Source organism: Rhyacophila brunnea, unplaced genomic scaffold (genome assembly GCF_057557595.1).
Source record: "Rhyacophila brunnea isolate RB1 unplaced genomic scaffold, BYU_Rbru_1.0 scaffold_10, whole genome shotgun sequence".
NCBI lineage: Eukaryota > Metazoa > Arthropoda > Insecta > Trichoptera > Rhyacophilidae > Rhyacophila > Rhyacophila brunnea.
In genome coordinates, this window is record NW_028232752.1 from 30,584,909 (window position 1) to 30,607,434 (window position 22,526).

The 22,526-nt window shown below is 33.0% G+C and overlaps 1 protein-coding gene across 1 annotated transcript in view; it reads right to left on the reverse strand.

Moving 5' to 3' along the window:
• Positions 1 to 22,526, reverse strand: part of LOC147079082 (uncharacterized) — a 566,084-nt gene that overhangs the window by 442,993 nt on the left and 100,565 nt on the right. The window contains exon 2 of the mRNA XM_085953346.1: positions 13,596 to 13,769. Within this exon, the coding sequence (XP_085809472.1) occupies positions 13,596 to 13,638 (43 nt within the window). The 5' untranslated portion in view covers positions 13,639 to 13,769. The remainder of the gene's footprint in view (positions 1 to 13,595; positions 13,770 to 22,526) is intronic.

The window sequence follows — 22,526 nt, forward strand, 5'->3', positions numbered from 1 at the left end:
AAAAATAAAAGAACATAATTTTAACACTTGAAAGAATATGAGCAATCACGGCCTTATAGTGAAATGGTAACATATAATTTAATTTGTGCTTAGAAGTATGTGACATCAGTTTGATAATTATCGAAATGACATGAAATGAAACTTGAACGCTGTTAACAGAATATAGGCATTTGTTGAAAATTTTTAAATATATTAATTCTGTTAAAATTTGCGGTTTTTACATGTAAGTATAGACACTTTTTCGATATGCGAAAGGAAAGGTATTGAATTCGTTCTTATATTAGAATAAATAAATTTACCTGCAATTTTATTTTCACAAAATCTAGCGTTTTTTCCTGCCAAACAGCTTGTTTTCGTACCTCGTCTGGCATGTTTTTGTCAACGACAGTAATTGGCAACACCAATCTTGACTTTATGTCCGCAATTTTTTATTGTCGCCTTACCAATTTATTAAATCTTTGACCGCTACGAGTCATACCCATCATTCATTTTACTATTTTAATCTAATAGTAACCCATCTACTAATGAAATTATAGTAAATATTAACACTATTAGGGTAGGTAGGTATAATAAAATATGTAGTAAAATTTTATTTAATCCGAAAATAAAGACATAGGTCAGGGTATAAAGTTCGATACATTAATGAGGCAATTTCTCAAGGACCCTTCAAAAGGGTTTGCCCTGGACCAATAACGATTTTGTATAAATAGGATGTTTTGATAGGTTTCAAGATTTTAATACCAAAAGAGATCGCAGAGGGTCATCCTGAAAGCTCTTTACAACACGTTGACATCCGTTTAGCAATTCAAAAACGATAATATTATATCGATTGAGCTTATTACACCATAGAGAATAATATTAATAAGATCAAACTGTTATATTTTTTTTTAGTATACAGATACCGAATAATAATACGACGGCTGTTTTGAGTTTCAAATCCATCATTTTATGACCCAGCAACATGTATACCATTTTATTTAAAATAAAATATAATACATCATCATATTCATCATTATCACTCACTGGCGAAGGGTGGAGGTACGCTGTTTTAAGATCCGACATAAACAGTGGACACTAAACTTTCTCAGTCATACGTATTCATTTTCATTTAACTAAGATTACAATGAGCAGACAGTATTGGTTAGTTTTTAAAATTCAATTAAACCTTGCGTAAACTAAGCCATAATAAAAAACTGTAAAAAAATAGTCATATATCTATAAAACATCTAAAATTATGCCATTAAATCATACATAATTTTGGATATTTTATAGATAGAAGAATATTTCGTATATATTGGTTTATTTACGGCATAATTAAAAAAAAACTAACTAACACCTACAACAACATCTCTATATATATATATAAATCTCGTGTCACGATGTTTGTGGTCGAACTCCTCCGAAATGGCTCGACCGATTTTTATGATTTTTTTAATGTATATTTGTTAGATATGAGAATAGGTCAACAAGTATATTTCATACCGCTAGGTGATTAGGGTATCTCTATCCTGAAAATTTTTCTTTTATTTTTTTGACAATTTTTTTTTTTTGTATTTTTTTTTATTATTTGGCATAAAAAAATACTTATAACCCCAAATTTTTATCCTCCTACCCTTACCCTCCCATTTTTTAATCGCGATTTTATTATTTTTGTATGAACAAATTTAACCGTCGTTTTAAATTTAAACAGAACGAAATTATTTATGTTGTTGAATGACAGATGGCGCTACGTCCGAGAAGAATTCAAGAGAAGCGTCGCGTCATTTTGACATTTCATTCGGAATATCACAACGCAGAGCGTGCAAAATTTTGTACGATTTATTTTAATTAATCTATTTTCGTGTGCGTTTATTACAGTGCACAATTCCAGCAAGACGCAAGGGGGGCCATTTGGGCCGTCGAACGAATAAAGCAAGAAACATGCAAAATAGTAGAGCAGAAAGAACAGACGAACAAATCCAACAAGATAACAAAAACGTGCGTGTGAGCATGTTGCAATTGCGTGCATCTAAATCACAAGAGGCACGAGCTGAACGAAATCAACAACGACAATTGAAACGGAGCCAAGCGCGCCAGCAGCGTTGCCATGTCTACTGATATTTTTGGCAATGGCTATGAAAAATTGGGAACCTGCGGCTCCTAAAACAGAAATCTACTGATATTTTGTCGAATCTACTGAATTTTTTTACACATTCTACTGAAATTAAAAATTTTGACTCGGCAACACTGCGCGCCAGTTCGTAGTTAAGAACCTGCGGCTCCTAAAACAGAAATCTACTGATATTTTGTCGAATCTACTGAATTTTTTTTACACATTCTACTGAAATTAAAAATTTTGACTCGGCAACACTGCGCGCCAGTTCGTAGTTAACACACGCAGAGCAAATGACTGACAACGCCAACAAGTAAATTGAGCATTTACATCCGCTTCATTCCTTCGTCTTGCATTCGAGTACGAGCCAGATATTGAATATTCCGCTCATCCGAAAGTGCTGATTGGTGCTATGGACAAAGAATGTCCCCATTGTCATGCGCTCAAATGTGTTGCGCATCAGGAAAAGTGCAACTACCAGAAATTGAGATACCACCAGAACCATTGAACGGCTTGCTCATCGGCACGGTTCCAGATTCAACCCTGTTCCTCAAGTCCATTCGCACATTCAATTCATGGTTCCAAATGACTTCATTCGGAGCAACAGAAATAGTTCACAATACTGCGGCAAATGGTCAATAATTCCATTCTACGTTCAAAATCAAAGGCTAAGTAGGTATACTACAAAGTAGGCTCATTGCTGTCAATGCCACACATCAATTTTTACAAATCTACTTCATGGGCGGTGAGGACATCAATCGTGTGGATACACGTTGCGGCTACAATAACCTCAATTCGCCTAATGCCAGGCGCATCGTCGGTGAACTGGACCCCCTATTGAATGAGCACAATGAATTATTGAAATTCTTCAAAGCACACATGCACGAATTGCAAAGTGACAATCACACTATTGTCACCAATCCTGATAAAACACCAGCTGGAGAGCACGTGCGTCGATTCAATGCGCCTGTTGTTGACGACATTGCTGGAATCATGGTTGGCGACCGCACATCGACGCGAAAAATCGTGATTCGAAGAAGAAACAATAATCTGAAGTTCATCGCTGACGCACACCGTTCATACGACGCTCTCCAATATCCGCTAATTTTCTGGAAGGGACAAGACGGATATTGCATAAACATTAAACAACGAGATCCTGTCACAGGTAATTCATTCATTATGAACATCATTACTCATTTTGAATTGAGAAAATGAATGGTTGGTGTTTTTTTGTTTTTATTGGCGGTCATCGTCTACAGCGCTCCATTCCTCTTTCTGTCATAGATCCCATCCCCACATACTTACGATACATTCGTTATTTTTTATTTAACAACCAAAATATTCACTAGAAAAATTTATTTGGCAGAACAACGTTTGCCGGGTCAGCTAGTAATATTATATATTCTTATCGTTCATATCATAGCTTATCATATTATAACTTGTCATATTATTATATCATAATATCTTATCATATTCGCAACGATCCGCCATTGGATGGAGACCTCTCATAGTTCCTTCTTTTATTTCTTCTCGATCCCTAGTTCTTCGCTAAAACGTTAATCCGCTGATCTGAAATCAATGCAGTGGATTTAAGCCCTGACCATATGGTCGGATAATATAGTGTTCCTCAACCTTTTTATACTTGCGGACCACTGCAAATATGATAAACGTTTTACGGACCACTAACGCAGAAATAAAAAAAAAATATTTATATGGTAATGTACGAGATAATAACGTCTGATTGCACTTGATTTCATCACGTAAAACCATTGATCTATTTTAAGAATAAAAACACAATGTACATACACTTACAAGTGCATGGGATTTGAAGATTTTATTGGAATTTTCAGCATATGCGTTAGAATGCCAAAAAATCGCGGACCATTTGGAATGTAATGTACCTAAATAATTTTACACTGTTGATTGACCATATGAACTCTACAGCCATTTTTACAACAATTAAATGAGAACATTGTTGAATTATTAAGGCATAAACACTAATTAAATACAATAGTATTTTATGAAGATTCGACGTTCAAAAAAGCACTTTTATATGTCACCGAATTCATTACTATTAGTGGCAGAAATGTCGGTGAGTGAAGAAATCTAAATAATCCCCATTCACATAGGTGACTTCACTACTTGTAGAAATATTATTATATTTATTTTTAACAGTGATGCTTAGGTTATTCTGTTAATTATTGAAATTTGAAGGGCGAGTATGATTAACGGAATCTATCCTGGTCGTTATTGTATTATAATATAAGTCAAATGATATATCAGGAAGTAATTTTCAAAAGCAGTCAATCCCAAAAAATATATTTTTTACTGTCAATGCTAGATCATTCTCTAAAAAGTGCTTGACCTTATATGATTTCAGAAATCGTCAAATTTAACATCAAATCGCTTATCAAACCTACTAAATATGGAACTTATTTTCAATAGTGGATAAATCCAGCATATTTATTTTCAAACAACGTCAAATCCTTTACAAATATTTCAACTAATCACATCTTCGCAAATGCTTACGTCATTTCGCTAAATGCCATATTTTATTTTATGAATGTGATAAAAAAGGCGACGTGTTTGTTTTGTTGCTAGTAAATCGGGTTTGATCAAATTTGAAAATTACTTCCTTTTTGATATATTGTGTTTTATTTAAATTAATACTTTTATGTATTTCCACGAAATATTGACAGTTAAAATCATGAATATAATAAGAATGCTGTTTTTTTTTCATAAAATATAATTATATGAGTCAGATGGGTAGGTAACTTTATACCTACATAGATTACCAGAAAACTTTTCAGTAAAAATAATAACATAATACCTGGATACAATAAATAAAAATAACATTGTAAATTTGTTGTATCCGGGTGACAGAGTGTTGTTAGGATTAGAGTGATAAGCGTGATAAGGGTAAATTGAAATTTTATTTCTTTCTTCACAAAACATTCAGACAGACATTTGTTTTTTTAAATGTTAAATTGGTAAATTAGTCAACGTGTTTTAGATCTCGACGATAAAATAATGGCATTAAAATATACAAGTATTTTTGATGGGACAATATTGACCATTCAATTAATCAACATAGAGAGGCGATCGCAGAATGGATTTTGGTTGATCGCACCATACAACAGTTCCTATAGTTACTATAGGAATTAAGTCGAGAAAATATAAAATGTGTATACCCACATTATAACCTCGGTATAATGGACTAATGCGGGTGAGGTGTTCGTTAAAGCCGAAAGTCCGTTATAGAAAAACACAAATAAAATCCTGTTTATTCGTCTAAAATTATGAAAATCAGCCATGATGTGATACCCATGGCCACCTTCATCCACTTCTAACGACATAACTGTAAACTTATTGAATGGAGTAATAAATGCATCCATTCATTCGCTGCAAGTAAACAAATTAAACAGCTATACAGCTACACAGCTGCTGTGTGAGTTAGCGGCCAGTGTTGCAAACGCCAGTGCTACGTACAGTCTACGCTGGACGGCATTATGACTCGGATTTGAGTGCGAGAGGTATGGCGTAATTATCATGCGGAGATATTCATTAATTATCATGTTTATAAATGTTGACACTCGGACTAAAACGTTTTTAACAATCTTCACATTTGACTGGATATTTTTTCTGTTATATCGAGGTTCTATTATATATATCTACATTCGATTGCAATATAGTTTTGTAGAGATTTTGCAGAGAAACCGTATGGGATCCCATAGACTTTCCGTATACATAATATGCGGAACGCATTCTGACAATTAGAATAGGTTCTAGGGGTCACAAAGATATGTAATGTCGATGTTGCCAGGCGATATTAGTGATCATTTTTTTTTATTTAGGTTTTAATTTTTTTTCTTATAACCCACCAAAAATTGTTCTGAGATCTTTAATAAAACCAAGACCGAATCAGGGATTGATTTAAAATGCAATAATCGTAGAACGGTTCCTCCCGTTTGAAAAAAATAAAATAGCGGGTAGTGCAATGTGTTCAAAATTATCGATTTTTAGGATTCTCCTTGGCTTAAATTATTTTATTTAGTAGCATTTTTGTATAGAATCACCCAGATTGGTTTCTTTACTATATCTATGCATATGACATTAGCTTTAGTATTATGGTTAATCCAGAAACAGTGTAGGTTGCATAATATATAGGTAAGTGAATAAATGAAATAACGATAACCACTAATCACGATAAGCAAACATTTATTAAAAAAAAAAGAAATAACAAGTCAAGTGCTTAAACTCCTTTAAGTACGAGTATCATGATCACTTGTGTAGTTGTGTGGTAAATGTGTACTTAGTGTGGTTAGTGGTTATCGTTATTTCATTTATTCACCTACCTATATATGCAACCTACACTGTTTCTGGATTAACCATAATACTAAAACTAATATCATATGCATAGATATAGTAAAGAAACCAATCTGGGTAATTCTATACAAAAATGCTACTAAATAAAATAATTAAAGCCAAGGAAGATCCTAAGAATCGATAATTTTGAACACATTGCACTACCCGCTATTTTTATTTTTTTCAAATGGGACGAACCGTTCTACGACCATGCCGATGGCATAGTACAATTATTGCCTTTTCAATCAATCCCTGATTCGGTCTAGGTTTTATTGAAGATCTCAGAACAATTTTTGGTGGGCTATAAGAAAAAAAATTAAAACCTAAATAAAAAAAATGATCACTTATATCGCCTGGCAACATCGACATTATATATCTTTGTGACCCCTAGAACCTATTCCAATAATTGTCAGAATGCGTTCCGCATATTATGTATGCGAAAAGTCTATGGGATCCTGCACATTAACCAATCTTGTTTTTATTACTTTAACCGGCTCACGTAAAAGTAATTTTTAAATTAACCACGTGGAAGCTCGCATACTCATCGCATGGCTTGATTCGTATTGCATCACGGTCTACCACATTAGGAGAAAGAAACATATTAATCTCTGCGCTTTTCTGAGGTGTAACGTCCCCTTACCTTTACTTGGTAGAATCTTTTCATAACAGGATAATAATTTGACATAGGTAAGTACAATGACGGCCCGAAAAAGGCAAAAACTTATCATTTTCACAATGAATAGGAAGTTTACTATTTCTTTGTGATAATGAAAGGCAAGCGTTGTATTTATTAAATTGTAACGCTTCACTGTTCTCAATCAAATATAATACGTTGTTTAAGTTGAAGAAAGACAATATGAGAGTATGGTAGAACATTGCCAGTTTTTACAATAGATAGAAAATAGATAAAAGACCACAATCTACTCGAAATTGGACACGCTTGTACTATAGGCAGATTAATTTAAATAGAACATAATAATTATGTCAGCATATATTTGAGTGCTTCACAAGCATAGTGAACCAAGTCCATTCTGGTTATTTTTGAGTATACTAGGTTCAAAAATAATATTTTAGTATTTCTTATTCTGTAAGGGTATGATTTCCCTTACAATAATACCTTAAATGGACTCAAAATAAACTTGAGAATTGCAATCATACTCTTAGAGAATTAGAAATACTCAAATATTATGTTTGAACCTAGCTTAGGTACTCAAAAATAACCAGAATGGACTTGGATCACTATGCTTGTGAAACACTCATTTATTAATATCATAATTTATTAGTTAGGTGCATAATATTAAGTTCAAGTATGTTGAAATTTATCACCACCAATTATTGTACAGTTTAATAGAATTATTGATTTATATTTGTCCGAACTTATTAACTGGAAAATAAGAGTCATTAAAAAAAAAATTATTTGACGTCTGAAATAATATAACAAATAAATAGAGAAGTAATAATTGAAATTAAACTCGAAATTAATTAATTATATTTTACTGACTTTAGGGAAGGAATGTAGCTTATTTTGAATCGAAAATAATAAACACTTTTCGTTTTATTTCTCGGCGTTATTATTATCAATTAAAATACAAAATTCGCTCAAAATGTCACCGAAGAAATAATGCTTCACGTCACCTATTGAAAGTTTAATTAATAAAATATTTCAATCAATTTATTTATCGTAGATATAGAGATTTAAAAATTAATAACCAGAGACAAAAATTAAAGTAGAATGATTAGCAAAGTCATAACAAAAAATACTAATCTAAGATTATTGAAACTTAAGAAAAGCTTTATAAGAATTATTCATTTAGTCGTCAAAGTTCGGAAAATGAAAACAAGTTTTAAAAACATATAAGTATTATTAATTATTATACTGGGGCTAAAAATCAGATAAAGATTAGGTTAAGAGCACCCATTGAATGGATAGGTAAAATTATGATTTCAAAATAAGTTAATTCAATATTAAAATTTAATTATAGGTATTTTAAATCTACAACAATAAAACGTATTTTTCATTTTTTTATAAATCAATAATAACGCACCCATTAAATTATTAATAGTCTATCGACTGCAAATTTCTAATTATTAGTTAAATTAATATTATCGATTTATATTGCTACTTAATGGGTTCAAATTTGATTTTTTAATTGATTCAAGTTCTTTAATGCTCCATTTGAGTTATTTTTGCGATCCGAGTTTTTTCTCTTACTATATTAATTTGTTACCTATAATATAAACAATAAGTAACTGTATTAAGCGACAGTGTGCATTTGCTATTGGTGAGTTCGTATAATGCATAAAAATGATGAAACACCAAACCCACGTCGCAAAAAACACTTAAATTGAATCGTATAAAACTTAAATCAATCTGAATGTTAATTATTAAATTTAAAACGATTTAATGAAGTTACAGATAATATTAAATCAAATATGGCAGCACTATTAATTGCGAAAAGATCATTGTTGTCGTATCGTCTAAGTACTCTAACTAAATCGAAGGTAATTACATTAACTTGACGGTCTATGCATCTGGCCTATTGGGCTCAAACAAATTTAATATTATAAAGTTAACGACAGTGGTTTGTGTCAGAGTGTATTTTAAACTACATTGTTTGCTATATTTTGAAACTAACTTTCTTACATAAAAAATTAAAAGTATTGTTTTTACACTGCACGTAACCGAAATACGCTGTCAAATCTGTCGCAAAAGAATAGTGACTTCGTATACCCTCTGGAGTTAAAATATACAAGAACAAACAAAAACAACCAAGTAAACAAAAGTTTTATAACTAAAACAAATACGAGAACTTTCTTGAGTAAGACTCATGTCGGTACCATACTAAATACATAAATAAGTCAGTATATATGTAGTTGGTTACGTATTAAAAGCTTTTGTAGAGGTGGTCGGAATTTTATCGATCATAGAAAGACATTACGAATCATTATTCTAGTAAACTTTTCTAGTTAGACTATCGTGAAGATGCAGTTTAAGTTAAATTATGTAATACAGTACAACACAGGTTGTAATACAGTACACTGTAGAATCATACTCACTTCAACTGACAATAGTAATAATTATTGGTCTTAGTTAGGGCGACACGATTGTCTCCCTTCTCTTGCATCTACCTACATATTATTGTGATAATAGAAATTTTCTAGTAGGAGCAACTTTACTGTCGAAATGGAAACTTTTACGAATCGGAGCGTTCGATAATTTTACGAAAATATTAACATGGTTATCTAATTTTATATGTACCTATCTATTATATACAAATAATTATGTTAGATTTTTCGTTCAATATGGCCTATGTCACTCAGACGGTGAAATTAATTTTACCACGAGACGAAGCGATAATTTTGGGGATTTTATGAACCGGAACGGCGCTCCAGTGTGTTCCGGTCCATTTAGAGCCCTTAGTAGGGGATGATGGTTTCGAAACTGTATAGTCACTTTTTATCTCAGCTGCCTTATTACAAGCACTAATTACACACATGATACAATAAATAGCTCAATAATATTTTGAACTCGCGGCTCTCGTGGTACAGTGCGTAAGGCACTGGCCTTCCATTCGAGAGTTCTGGGTTCGATTCCCGGTGAGGACACAATATTTATTTGTTTTTCTCAAAGCCTAGGTGTTTGTGATTGTTCAAAATTACTAACAACCACCTTGTACGAAAAAGCAATGACATGGTTATTAATAATTATAAAAAAAATTAAAATATTTTGACCTCCAAAAGATACTAAAGAAAAACGCCCTCTCAATGAAAACCAAAACAATTCCCTATACACCCACTATTTTTCCTCCAAGGATAACGTATGGATAAAAATGCTGAGCACTTAGTAAACATGATGGTAGAAAGGAAAAGAGAGTACTGATAATAATCTGTTGGGTTATTAAATAAAATGTCGTTTGGAGATCGTGTTATGCTTACCTTATAGGGAAAAAAATTCACGTAACATGTATAACATTGATATAGAAATTGAGGTGGCTGGATTAATGTCCGGAAACTTGTATGTATGCAGTTCGTTGTATCACACTTCACCGTGAAATGTTGTATCGGAAATATATGGCCGTATATTAAAGACCGTCAAACTTCTTTGGGTCGTCTTACTGATATGAAATTCATGTCTAAATGAAACACGGTTCTTGTCGGTTTACACTTTGCAGGTAGCCAGCAGCAAACAAATTTTGAAAATAGCCGATATACTGGATTATGTGTTAGGTTAGGTTTTCAATCTATGACGCAAACTATGGAGAAAGCGCACGAATACAACCTTACACTCCACCACCTGTTTATTGATTTTAAACAAGCTTTCGACAGCGTGAATAGGGATAAGATGCTACAAAGCCTAAAAGTACTGGGAATTCCCTTAAAACTAGTAAGGCTAATAAAGACCACACTGACGGATACTCAAGCAGTTGTCACTGTGCAAAATGAGCAAATTGAAAGCTTCAAAATCGAATCAGGTGTGAGACAAGGGGATGCGCTTTAACCTTGTGGTGGAATCAATAGCTCGTGAAACCAACATAAGAGGATGGGTAGACAACAGTACAACGCAGATGTGCGCTTATGCTGACGACATAGTAATTACAAGCAGATCCAAACAGAGGATGATCGACCATGGTGGCACTATGAAAATAAAAGCAAAAAACGCTGGGCTGCAAATAAACCAGACAAAAACTAAGTATATATGGTCAGCACACGCGATCAGGTACCGCTGCAGAATATAGACATAGGACAGCATGCATATGAAGGGGTGGACAAGTTCACGTATCTCGGATCAAGCCTAAATACCCAAAATAAGACAGCAGAGGAGATAAAAATCCGCCTTATCTCCGGGAATAAATGCTGGCATGCCTGCAAGCGACTGGTGGGGTCGAAAATTCTAGGCCGAAGATGTAAACTTCTAATTTATAAAATAATTATAAGGACAGTGGTCACTTTTGGCTGTGAGACTTGGTGCTTAACTCAAAACGAGGAAAACAAATTAGCTATCTTCGAGCGCAAAATACTCCGCAAAATCTTTGGACCCACGTTGGAAAATGGGAACTACAGAATAAAAATGAACCACGAGTTGGAAGAGCTGATTGAACAGCAAAAAATCATAAGATACTGTAAGTCCCAAAGACTACGATGGGCGGGACATGTGGAGAGAATGCCTGAAGTTAGAGCGCCAAAGATCATGACGAAGTGGCTACCCCAACGGAAGAGACCCAGAGGCCGTCCAAGAAGGAGATGGCCTGACGCCGTAGAAGTGGACTGGCTTCATATCGGAAGACCCGGTAACTGGAGAAGTGTGGCGATAGACCAGAGTGAGTGGAGAGCGGTTGTGGAGAAGGCCAAATCCCACCCCGGGATGTAGCGCCGTGGAAGAAGAAGAAGAAGAGGTTTTCAATCTTGAATTCATGAATTTTGCCAAAATCAGCTATGATTGTTGAATGTTCATATTGAATCTAATAAAATTGGATATTGGTATATAGTGTACGATCATCTCTTTCCGATAAGAAAACTCACGGCGAACTGTGCGTGCTATGACGGATTTGGAAATGCTTAACCAAAATAATTGGAAAGTAGTGTTTCCGATTTTCTGAGATGGATAAAGTTTCTGGATAAGGCTTAAATCCTCCAAGGGTTGTAGGGGCAAGAATGGTGATATTTAGTAATAACTGAAATCTGATGGGCAGCTTCAACTATTGAATTATTACTACTACTACACATAGTATATTTTCACGATTTGTCGATAAGTTTCTTAGAAGATTTTTTTCTAACAAAAATGATTTAGACGCTTAACACGTCGTATGTTTGAATCAAAACATAACGTTGTTACAAAAACTTCCATCGACATTGACGTCAGAACTAGGTCAATTACACCGTCCCTAACAGAAACTTTCGATTTCCTTTAGGGTACAACACGAATTCAATTACTGCCCTCGTGTCCCTTTCGAAAGGCAGGTGAACGTCGAAGTTTCCCGCGCTCGAAAAATCTATTTTCCTAGGAGGCATCCTTCCCACCATACTATGTAAGTGACGTCTTTTGATTCATAGGTTTGTTTAATAAATTAATATTGATTGATAGGCATATTTAAGACATGTATTTTTTTTAATAAATTTACCTTAACGCTGCATTTGCATCTTTATCACGCTATACCTTGTATAGACCTCAGTTGCACGAAGTTGGAGAGATATTTGGCAGGTGAGGTCTATACACAGTATAGCAGGTCAAGGCGTAACGATCAGACATTGTAGTGGGCGCGCGCAAAAAAAACGAAAAGATATTTTTTTAACGATGTCCGATATGTATTATATATATGGGTACAACAAATTTTTGTGATTTCTATTGGCATTTCGTATTTCAAAAAAATACTACCTTATTCTTAGGTCAATAATTATTATAAAACAATCATTATTCGTAGGATGTTTTATCATATTTGAATGGTCAAAAACAAAGCTTATAATCGGTATCTTTATAATTATCTTCAAATGTGTTAATCGTGCCCATTTTTTGAATAATAAAATGCCTAATTCTTGTCAAATTTGGAATCATAGAGATTATTAATATATTTTTTTATCGTTAATATTTAACTATTTAATGTGATCAACAATAATTTTACTAATGGTTTTGTAAATGCGGTGGATGTACTGAAATATGACCATATTCTAAAATATTAGATCGAGAGGTTTAAAAAAATACTATTTTATGTAATAAAAATACTTTATGCAGTCATGAAATTTTTAAAATAAATATAAAGGATAATAAGGCTTCAAAATTATATAAATCGATTATCTACAACATCTAAGGAATGTCCAGGCGTATGCTCTGAAAATACCATAAAATTCCATTTTGACCTACGTGGCGCATGTGGGCCACGGGCAGAACGGACCCACCATTGCTCGTTTTAAACGAATATATTCTTTATTTATTGTTTGTTAATAATAAATTATTATTGATAAGTGTAAGTATCTATATTAGTCATTATTTATTTTTAATATGAGTTAATTTTGTAGTAAGCAATAAGTATGGGTATATATTCGGTAAGTATGTTTAGTTTGTGATCGTACATATTGCAATTTACGTACTATGAACTTCCATACGAAAGTTTTTTTTTCAAGAAATAATAATAGTTGTTCCTACCTTCAGGCTTATGGTGAGGGGTCCTCCGGTCGCCGCGGCCCATCGCGGGGCTGCCGAAGGAGCGGCGACGAGCTCGGCAAGCGGCTGGGGCGGCGCGCCCTGCGCAGTTGTACTATCGGCCCCCGCGACCGGCACCGCACAGCGCTACCGTGTTGTCGTGATTATGCCAGATACCTGAGAAAACAACACCACATTATTACATTACCATATTCAATTCTAAGAGGATCATATGGGCATCCACAGTGAAGGTTGTATTAACAGACTTTTGTTTTTTTGTTTATCTTCGGTCATCGTGAAGTAACAGTACATTTACATATTTGTATTTATTTATATGGTCAGTAAGTATTTTATATATCATAATCAGTGTGTTATACATTAGGTTAGTATTTTATAAAATTGGAATGTATTTTAATATTTTTGGTAAGTATGTTTAGTGTTAGATCAATATTGCAATTAAGCCACAATTTTTTTCAAGAATGAGAAAGTAATAGGTACATATTATTATTATTAGATAATAAAATATGTTCAATTTCTGAGTTCACTGGTTCATTTATTTTGGTAGTAAGTATGTGCAGTGACGTTCCGTGGGGGTAGGCGGGTTATACATTGTATAGGGGCGGCACATTATAAATGGCGGCGAATGAAAGAAAGAATACAAATATTACAATTTTTGGGAGAAGTGGTGATTTTCCATAACGCACACAATGCGGTTGATACCTTAGCTTAAAAATAATCAAAGCATAAAAATGCTGCCAACATAACTATTATTGTTTAGTAATGCCCATTGTAATATACATAGTACATATTGTAGCGGTGGGTTATTGCAAAATTTTCACAAGGGTGCCTCCAAACCTGTCAGTGTCACAGACCTTCACATACATAAAGCATCCACTGTTTGAGAGTATGTTTCGTGAAAATGTTCCAATTTTAGTAGATAATGTGCATTCGAATTTAAAGATTTTTGGTGTATGTATTTTCCTGTTTAAGATGGCCGAAAATAAATAATAAAATAGGTAAGTGGGTACCTGAATTTACTAAGAATATGCATACAATTTTAAACTTAACATGAAAGGGGATGGTAATCTAAGTAAAATAATTAAGGCTGGTCGCACATTGAAAATCGTCTCGAATGGGATATAGTCATAAATAAAAACTGGCCGCAATGTTGCAGCGCATAGGCGAAGCCATGCCGGAAAACTGGAAAAAAAGCTTCTGTGCACGTGTCTATGCGACATTTTGTTATTGTCCCATGTCGAGTGAAATTTGTAGCTTGCGACACCAGCTGAGTGCAGAGGTACATTGAGTTACATATGTTTTGTGAATACCAACAAAATCATATCGGTAAATTCGACGTGTTGCGGTCCCGACGAGTTTACATGTGCGACGCTGCTCTTAGTGCGTATATCATTTTTCATGAGAATTATCGAAACGTGATTATGAAATAACAGTCCTATACAAATTATACAACATTTCTTTTATATAATGCATCATAATTATAATACATCTTTAAATAACTATTTTTTTATTCAACGAATAACAATTCATAAGATTTAAGAGTGTTACATTCTTAAATCATGTGAATTATTCGTTGAATAAAAAAATAGTTAAACAATAATTATTAGCAAGTTCAAGTAAGTTACAACAAAAAATATTGGAGTGATCCGTGACGTCGGTTAGTAATTAAAGTAATACTTAGCTACTTTGATTTAAAATACAAAAGCCGATAGCCAATAGTAGCTCAATTTAGACTTTTAGAGAGCGCTTCGGTGAGTATTAAAAGTCATTAGTTGAAATTTGTCGTAATTAAGTATGACTCCTTTAGCGTTGTGGTCAATGTGCGTGGGCGCCATACCCGAGAGATACAGGTTCGAATCCTGCGGGGTGTCTTACTTTTTTCAAAAAAAAAATCTATTGTTTATATTTTATATTTATATTTTCTCAGAAGTGTTTTCAAAAGTATGTAGGTACCCCTATAAAACATCATAACATAAAAAAAATCGTTCTATAAATTTGACTGTATTTTGGGAAATATTTAAGCAATAATTACTAATTGGAAATATGTAAAAAAAAATTAAAGAGGATAATAAAATAAATAATCCTGAAACTTTATGAGGTTATTCACTGTAGTAAAAACACTATCTTTGTTTATATACCACTAAATCTGAAAACGTGTACTTAATAAAAATGAGTATAAAAAAAATATTAGAAAACCTCTGCTATATCCCAAAGGAAACGCTGAGGAATAATAAAAAGTTTTTAAAAACTTGTAGCATAAACAAAATTAATAAGTCCAAAAGCGAACTTATTACATTTTCTCGGGTTTATAATATTATTATTCTAAAAAAACATTCCATGATATTTTTTAATTTACTCAGAATGCGGTGAAATCTCATTAATGGCGCCAAGAAAATGAAATGTGTTTTTGTTTCGGAACGTCACTTCCCCTTTCGTACAAATCTTCGCGTAATTTGAATTGAAACCAACACTTGATAATCTCTGTTACCTACTTAATGAAGGGGGAGGCTTTTCCAGAAAGTTTTTCAGCTTAAAGTATTATTAAAATGAACGGTTGGTCGAATATTAATTAATATTTAGCACTAGGTAGGTAATATTGTTATTCAGTGTAATTACTGCCATCATAGTATTATCGATGCGTCTCTAATTATTGCAGTACCTAATGCCTTTTGCAAATATTATCATATCACCATAATATGCACGGTTAAGTCCACTACTAGATTAATACCTCTTGGGGGTGTATTATTACGTACCTACTTCTGCTGAATATCGTTGATATAGCACCTACCCTTGGAATATCCGTTTATACTTTATAGTGACTGTCGTTGACAAAAACTTGACGGAAGTAGTACGAAAATAAGCTATTTGACAAGAAAAAATGCTAGATTTTGTGAAAATAAAATTTAAATACGTTTTTGCCTATCGAAAAAAAGTGCAAAAAAATCACACTACATTTTCCCAAAAACTCAAATGACAAAAAATAATTAATTAATCTAACAATCTATGATAAGATTGATAAGTAATAAAAAAATTGATAATACCGGAGAGTGGAATCGCCGATAATCGTCATTGCGATGCTACGTGAAGCACACATTAAATTGTACTAGCTGATACAATTATATTTCATCAAATTGTTTCAATGTGTTGTTTTATTTCTCAATTGCCGACCTACCTTGATTAAATATCTGAATAAATAAACTAAATATTTAGCTTATTTTCAGCACATTTAACGCTGTTGAAGGCATCAAAAAACGCTAATAAAAACGCCATAAGCTAGATGCATTTTTGCAAGCTTGATACTTACCGAAAAGTGCTAGATATGGAAAGAAAAACGCTAAGTTTGGCAACGCTGTTAATGATGCACAAAAAACAGTATATACATGACTCGTTGTCATCCACAATACCAAATTAATGAGGTGGCTCTCGTGGTGCAGTGGGTAAGGCGCTGGCCTTCCACCCGAGAGTTCTGGGTTCGATTCCCGGTCATGACAAAAACATTTATGTGTTTTTCTCAAAGCCTGGGTATTTGTGGTTGTTCAAAAATTACTAACAACCACCTTGTACGAAAAAGCAAGGACATGGTTATTAATAATTCTAAAAAAAAAACCCAATTAATGATGACAGCTTGCCAATTTATTCTATTCTCTCCAAGCCATTGTGAATAGACGTATTCAAAATTCTCTTCCCCACTACCCTACGACGTGAAATAATAATAATTATATGTACGCAAAAAGAAACATTTACGAATTTAATTATCAAATTAAACCTTCTTTCCGCAACCGTGTAGGTATGTAAATATACTTGTGAATAAATTTAATAGAACAAATAGGTAATTTCAATATTATCTTTACTTAGTCACCATGTAACAAATCCTTATAAAGTAACCTTCAAATATGGCAGCGATGGCAAGTACGTGGCAAGCGTGTCCAACTTGGCACGTTAAAAGTTTTGACGCCAAAAAAACTAATTCCTTTTATTTTTTAATACCTATTCAAATCCATTCTAGTTGAAAAATATAAAATCAAAGCGAAATCATGTTGATACATATGTACTGAAATTATTGATTTGCAATCTAATCCTATTTGGACTGAAAAATGTCATCGGCTTTCTTAAATTGATGAAGCGGAATGCCGAATTGAAAACATAATATTAAAAACGTGCAAAAGCATGCCTGATACTTTTATATCTGTTAAAAAACTAGCAATCTCGTTGTTGACCATTTTTTCTTCCGCGTACTTATGTGAAAGTATTTTTTTCCATATTGAATTATATACATTCAAAGACTAGAAATAGGTTGACAAAGGAAAATTCAGCAGCATGTATTAATTTTCAATTAACAATATATCATCCTGATATAAAAAGCGAATAACATGAAAAAAACCACAAACAAAAATTAGTATGTTATTATTTTTTTTATATTTCCTTATTTTCTTTCATTTTATGGGTATCATTGTTTATATATCGTTATCAATGTACCTAATTGTTTTTTTTATGTTCAATAAATATGATTTAGATTATATCATGTGTACATCTAAAAAGGAATGGCACGCACCACGAATTAAAAAAATGGCTTATTCGGCACGCCGATCAAATGCTATTTGTCATCCCTGAAATATAACAGATAAAAATGGTATGGGGCAATCATTTTCACACATTCACTTTACGGAAGTAGTGTATTTCTTGGGAACCTGTTATTATTTATCTTTTCTTCGAGTTTCGCGGCTGCTCATTCTAGTCTAGGCTGTTAGAATACTATATTACTTTGCATACTCCCATTATTACATAATCAAATTATTTCGTATTTTATCATTGCGCGTTATGCCATCCATTGACGTTTCAATAATTTTAAGTTTTGTTCAATTAAATCATCTTGTAGTGTGAGCTTTGAATTAGTTTCCACAATGGTCACCCTCCGCCGATTGTATTATAGCCGCGATTCTATAAAAAGCACTTCCCGTTTATTTCAGGCGTAAAATGTTTATGAAACCCTTAACGCGACATGTAATATGTAAGTGCGCCGGGTCAAATATAAAGCTGGAATAAAAATGAAAATAACCATAAGAATATTATTTACGGAGCGGCAATATCAATGAATAACAGAGCTTCTAGCCTTTTATCCGATATGGGTGTCACCTGAGGATATCATGACCGTAACACGGTGTTTAAAAAGGTAGACTAATAGAGTTCACTTCAGTTTCGAAGGGTGGAGAAAGGCTTTTAAAATCGGACATAAATAGTGCACACTAAACGTTGTTAGTCAAACGTATTTATTAATTGAACTAGACTACAATGTATAGATTGTGTTTGTTAGATTTTAAAATTCAATCAAACCCCGCCTAATCCAAGCCATATTAGATAATAATTAAAAATAGTTAAATATCTATGTATAGAACATTTAAAATTATGTCATTAAATCATACATACTTTCAGATATTTTAGATAGAAGTATATTAATTATTATTTAGATAGAAGAATATTTTTGATTGATCATGATTTGGTCTAGGCAGGGCTAAATAAAATTTAAAAAATAACTGCAATATGTATTCTTAATTCAACAAAAACAAATAAATATACCCATAGCATACCTAAACTATTATTGTTTGGATTAGGTAGAGTTTAATTGGATTTTAAAGCAACATATTCTGTATATTGTGTTCTTGGTTCAATGAAAACAAATAAGTATGAGTGGCAACTTTTAGTGTGCACTATTTATGTCGGATATTAACAGCCTATCTCCAGTCCTCGTCACTGGCTCATTTTCAGTTTTGACTTACCTGCAGCCTACCAAATAATATAAAATACAACCTTTTGGCTACATAGAGCCGAATACAAAATTTCCGGCCACAATCAACAATACTCCGTATTAAGACGTGTTTGGGACTCGTGTTTCCGAAATGTAGGAAATAAATATATTTTTACAAATGTATTACATACCTAGTTATTTATAATGTACTGACTGCTGCCAGTGACATCTTGAGCAGATAATAGGTTTATGGGACAGCACATTATAAGGAGTAGCAAATTAAGGAATTAAATTAACATGATAATAATTGAGAGAAGATTCTGTGGAGATGACAAAATTTTCTCCTGCGGCGCTAACATCAATTAAATATTTAAGAATGTGTATCACAATATGCGGCAATTTAGTATAGCTGTATAACTTATAATAAAATTATGAAGCTCATTGTTTTAATGAGTCGATAATGGCTTCTTAGCAATTTTATTTAATTTTAAAGGAAGTACCATGGTAGGCTAGGGATTTCAATACCGAATGAAAATACAAATACCGGTATATCGGTATTTCCTATTGAATATTGAAAAAAATATCTACTAATAAACATATATTAAATAATTTTTATAAAAAGGTCTTTAAAATATTGATATTTTACAGCATGTGCCAATGCTGGTCTCCAAGGTCGTTGAAGGGCAATGGAAGTAAACCACACATCGCGTAACTCGACAAAAAATACAGTCATATTGAACCTTTTTATGTAAATAATACATTTTGTTTCCACTTCATTACCGAATATATCGGTATTATCTGATTTTTAAAACTGGTATTTTGGTATTCAAAAATACTGGGATATCGGTTTTGCAATCCTTAATAATAAATTTTGGACGCTGAAGACGCACCTGGCGCGTAATGACTAGGCGGCCGATCGATGTAATTAACGTGCATTTTAAAGGTGGTAATTAAAAACTCATTATCTAGTCAGCAGCGAATGAGTTTAGTGGTCATAGAAAAAAAAACATCTACGGACAATATAACACTGTACCTACATGGATAATGATTATAAATGGAATTTAAAGAAAAATATCAATTACCACTAAGTCTTGCGATGTTTTTAGCTCAGACAGATATCAAAGCATTCCCGTGTATCCCAATGTTTCTGAAAGAGTGTAACATTCATGGTGTAAATTGTGTTACGACATGATTAAAGCTTAATTGCAATATTATGTATCTTGTCATTACAAATAATATGTAATAACAGTGGAGAAAATGTAAAGATAAATAAGAATTAGCTCAATGAAAATAAGAGAATGAATAGTTTTATGGCATTGAGTAATATTAGTTAAATATCGTATAGTAGGTACCGTTAAGTTTTACGTATGTACCTGCTCTGTAGGTGATCAAAAGCGTAAATTATTAAATTGACAAAAGTAATGTTTTGACATAAACTTTTCTGGACAGCGTGTAAAGCAGTGCCCGTCCAAAACTTATTGGTTGTGAGAGAATATATAATGGGATGGCTTCCGCAAGAATAAATTCTCCTCTTACGATCGCGAAAATCAATAAAACTCTACGTACAAACTCACCGTAAAATTTTCACGCGTTAATTTTAATCTCGCAAATCTTCAATATTCTTATATATTATTCCGGAGAGCAGCGCGACTGACAAACGATCTCCATATCTTAATAATAACGCACGAGGAAAATTTGATTTTATTATTACTCATAAAATATTCGCGTATAATGAAATTCATACATGGATTTGATTACTTTCGATTAAGTAACGTAATAAGTAATAACAGCATGTTCAAAGGGAAAGATTATCAAAGCAAAGAAAATTCGACGAAGCTCTTTAATTACGAAATCTCGAATGGGATATTTCGCTGAGAGATATTGTAAACAACATGACATATATCAGTGATTCTCCATCTATTTTGTTTGGAGTAATTTCTTCAAACATTTTGTAAAATCTCAAATAATCCCTTCCCGACTATTTTACATTGAGATGTCGAGACGTAAATTACAAAATATACAATATTATGTAAACCTGTAGAATCAGCGCTCGAAATACAAACGTTAATGAACCAGAGAGCTCGATAATTTCCCGAAAATATTACAGTGTGAGAGGTTTTTATTATATACCTTACATTATGGCCCCTACAAGATGGGGTCTGACAGGGCTCTAAACCTGGGGGTCCGGACTCAAGAAGGGCCCGGCGTTGCGAGTCGACCAGATACGTGAGATAAACACACATCACAAATTTTCTTTAATAGTAAAAAACGACGCTATTTTTCTTCAATACTGTTATTATTTACGATACAATTTTTAATTCTATATCGATACTCGACAACTCCATAATTCAAATGGATGTATTAAAATATACAAAAAAAACACCAAATTAATTTTACTGCGTACATCATTTGGAAAACGCTACTGCAGAGCATCACAGTGCCTTTATCCTTAGCGATACTTAGATGGAAAAAAGTAATAACACTCTTTAGACTTCTGAACCTCTATTCCTACTATAGATTTGGACAGGTAACGTTTTTCAGCGCCGCAGCTAAAAAAAACATATTTTTAAGAAATATACTATTAAAAATAATATTATTATTTTCCATTACTTTATCGAGATACTCAATGTAAGCAAGGATTCAATAAAAAAAAGACTATCACGATGGAACAAATAGCACTCAGTATTGTCGCGTCGACGGCTAAACTATCTCACTCATCATTGTAACACAATCGTGTAACTGTCACTCTGCCTCGAGGTATCTTATATCATGTCATATTGTCGGTATGTACCTCTGTAAACTGTGTCTGTCAATATGTCAAATAAACTGGTCATCTCCGTCAGCAACTATAAGTCTTCACACTTCAGTCCTTACTTTACACATCACTCTAATTACCCACCGCACATACATCCAAAAGCACAACTAAAAAATATCCTTTCCAACATAAACTTTTGCTCCTAACAATCGCGGATTCCCTGAAATGGCTTACGGAACCTCAGTTTTGGAATCACTGTCATAGATTATATCTTAAATAATATATAATGTATAAAGCTGGATCGAATCTAAATAAATTGAATTTTTGTATTTAAGAACGTATTTCCTTATATATTATTAACTATGAAAATAAAATAAAAGATTCTCTCACATTTTCTTCTGGGTATACTATTACTATA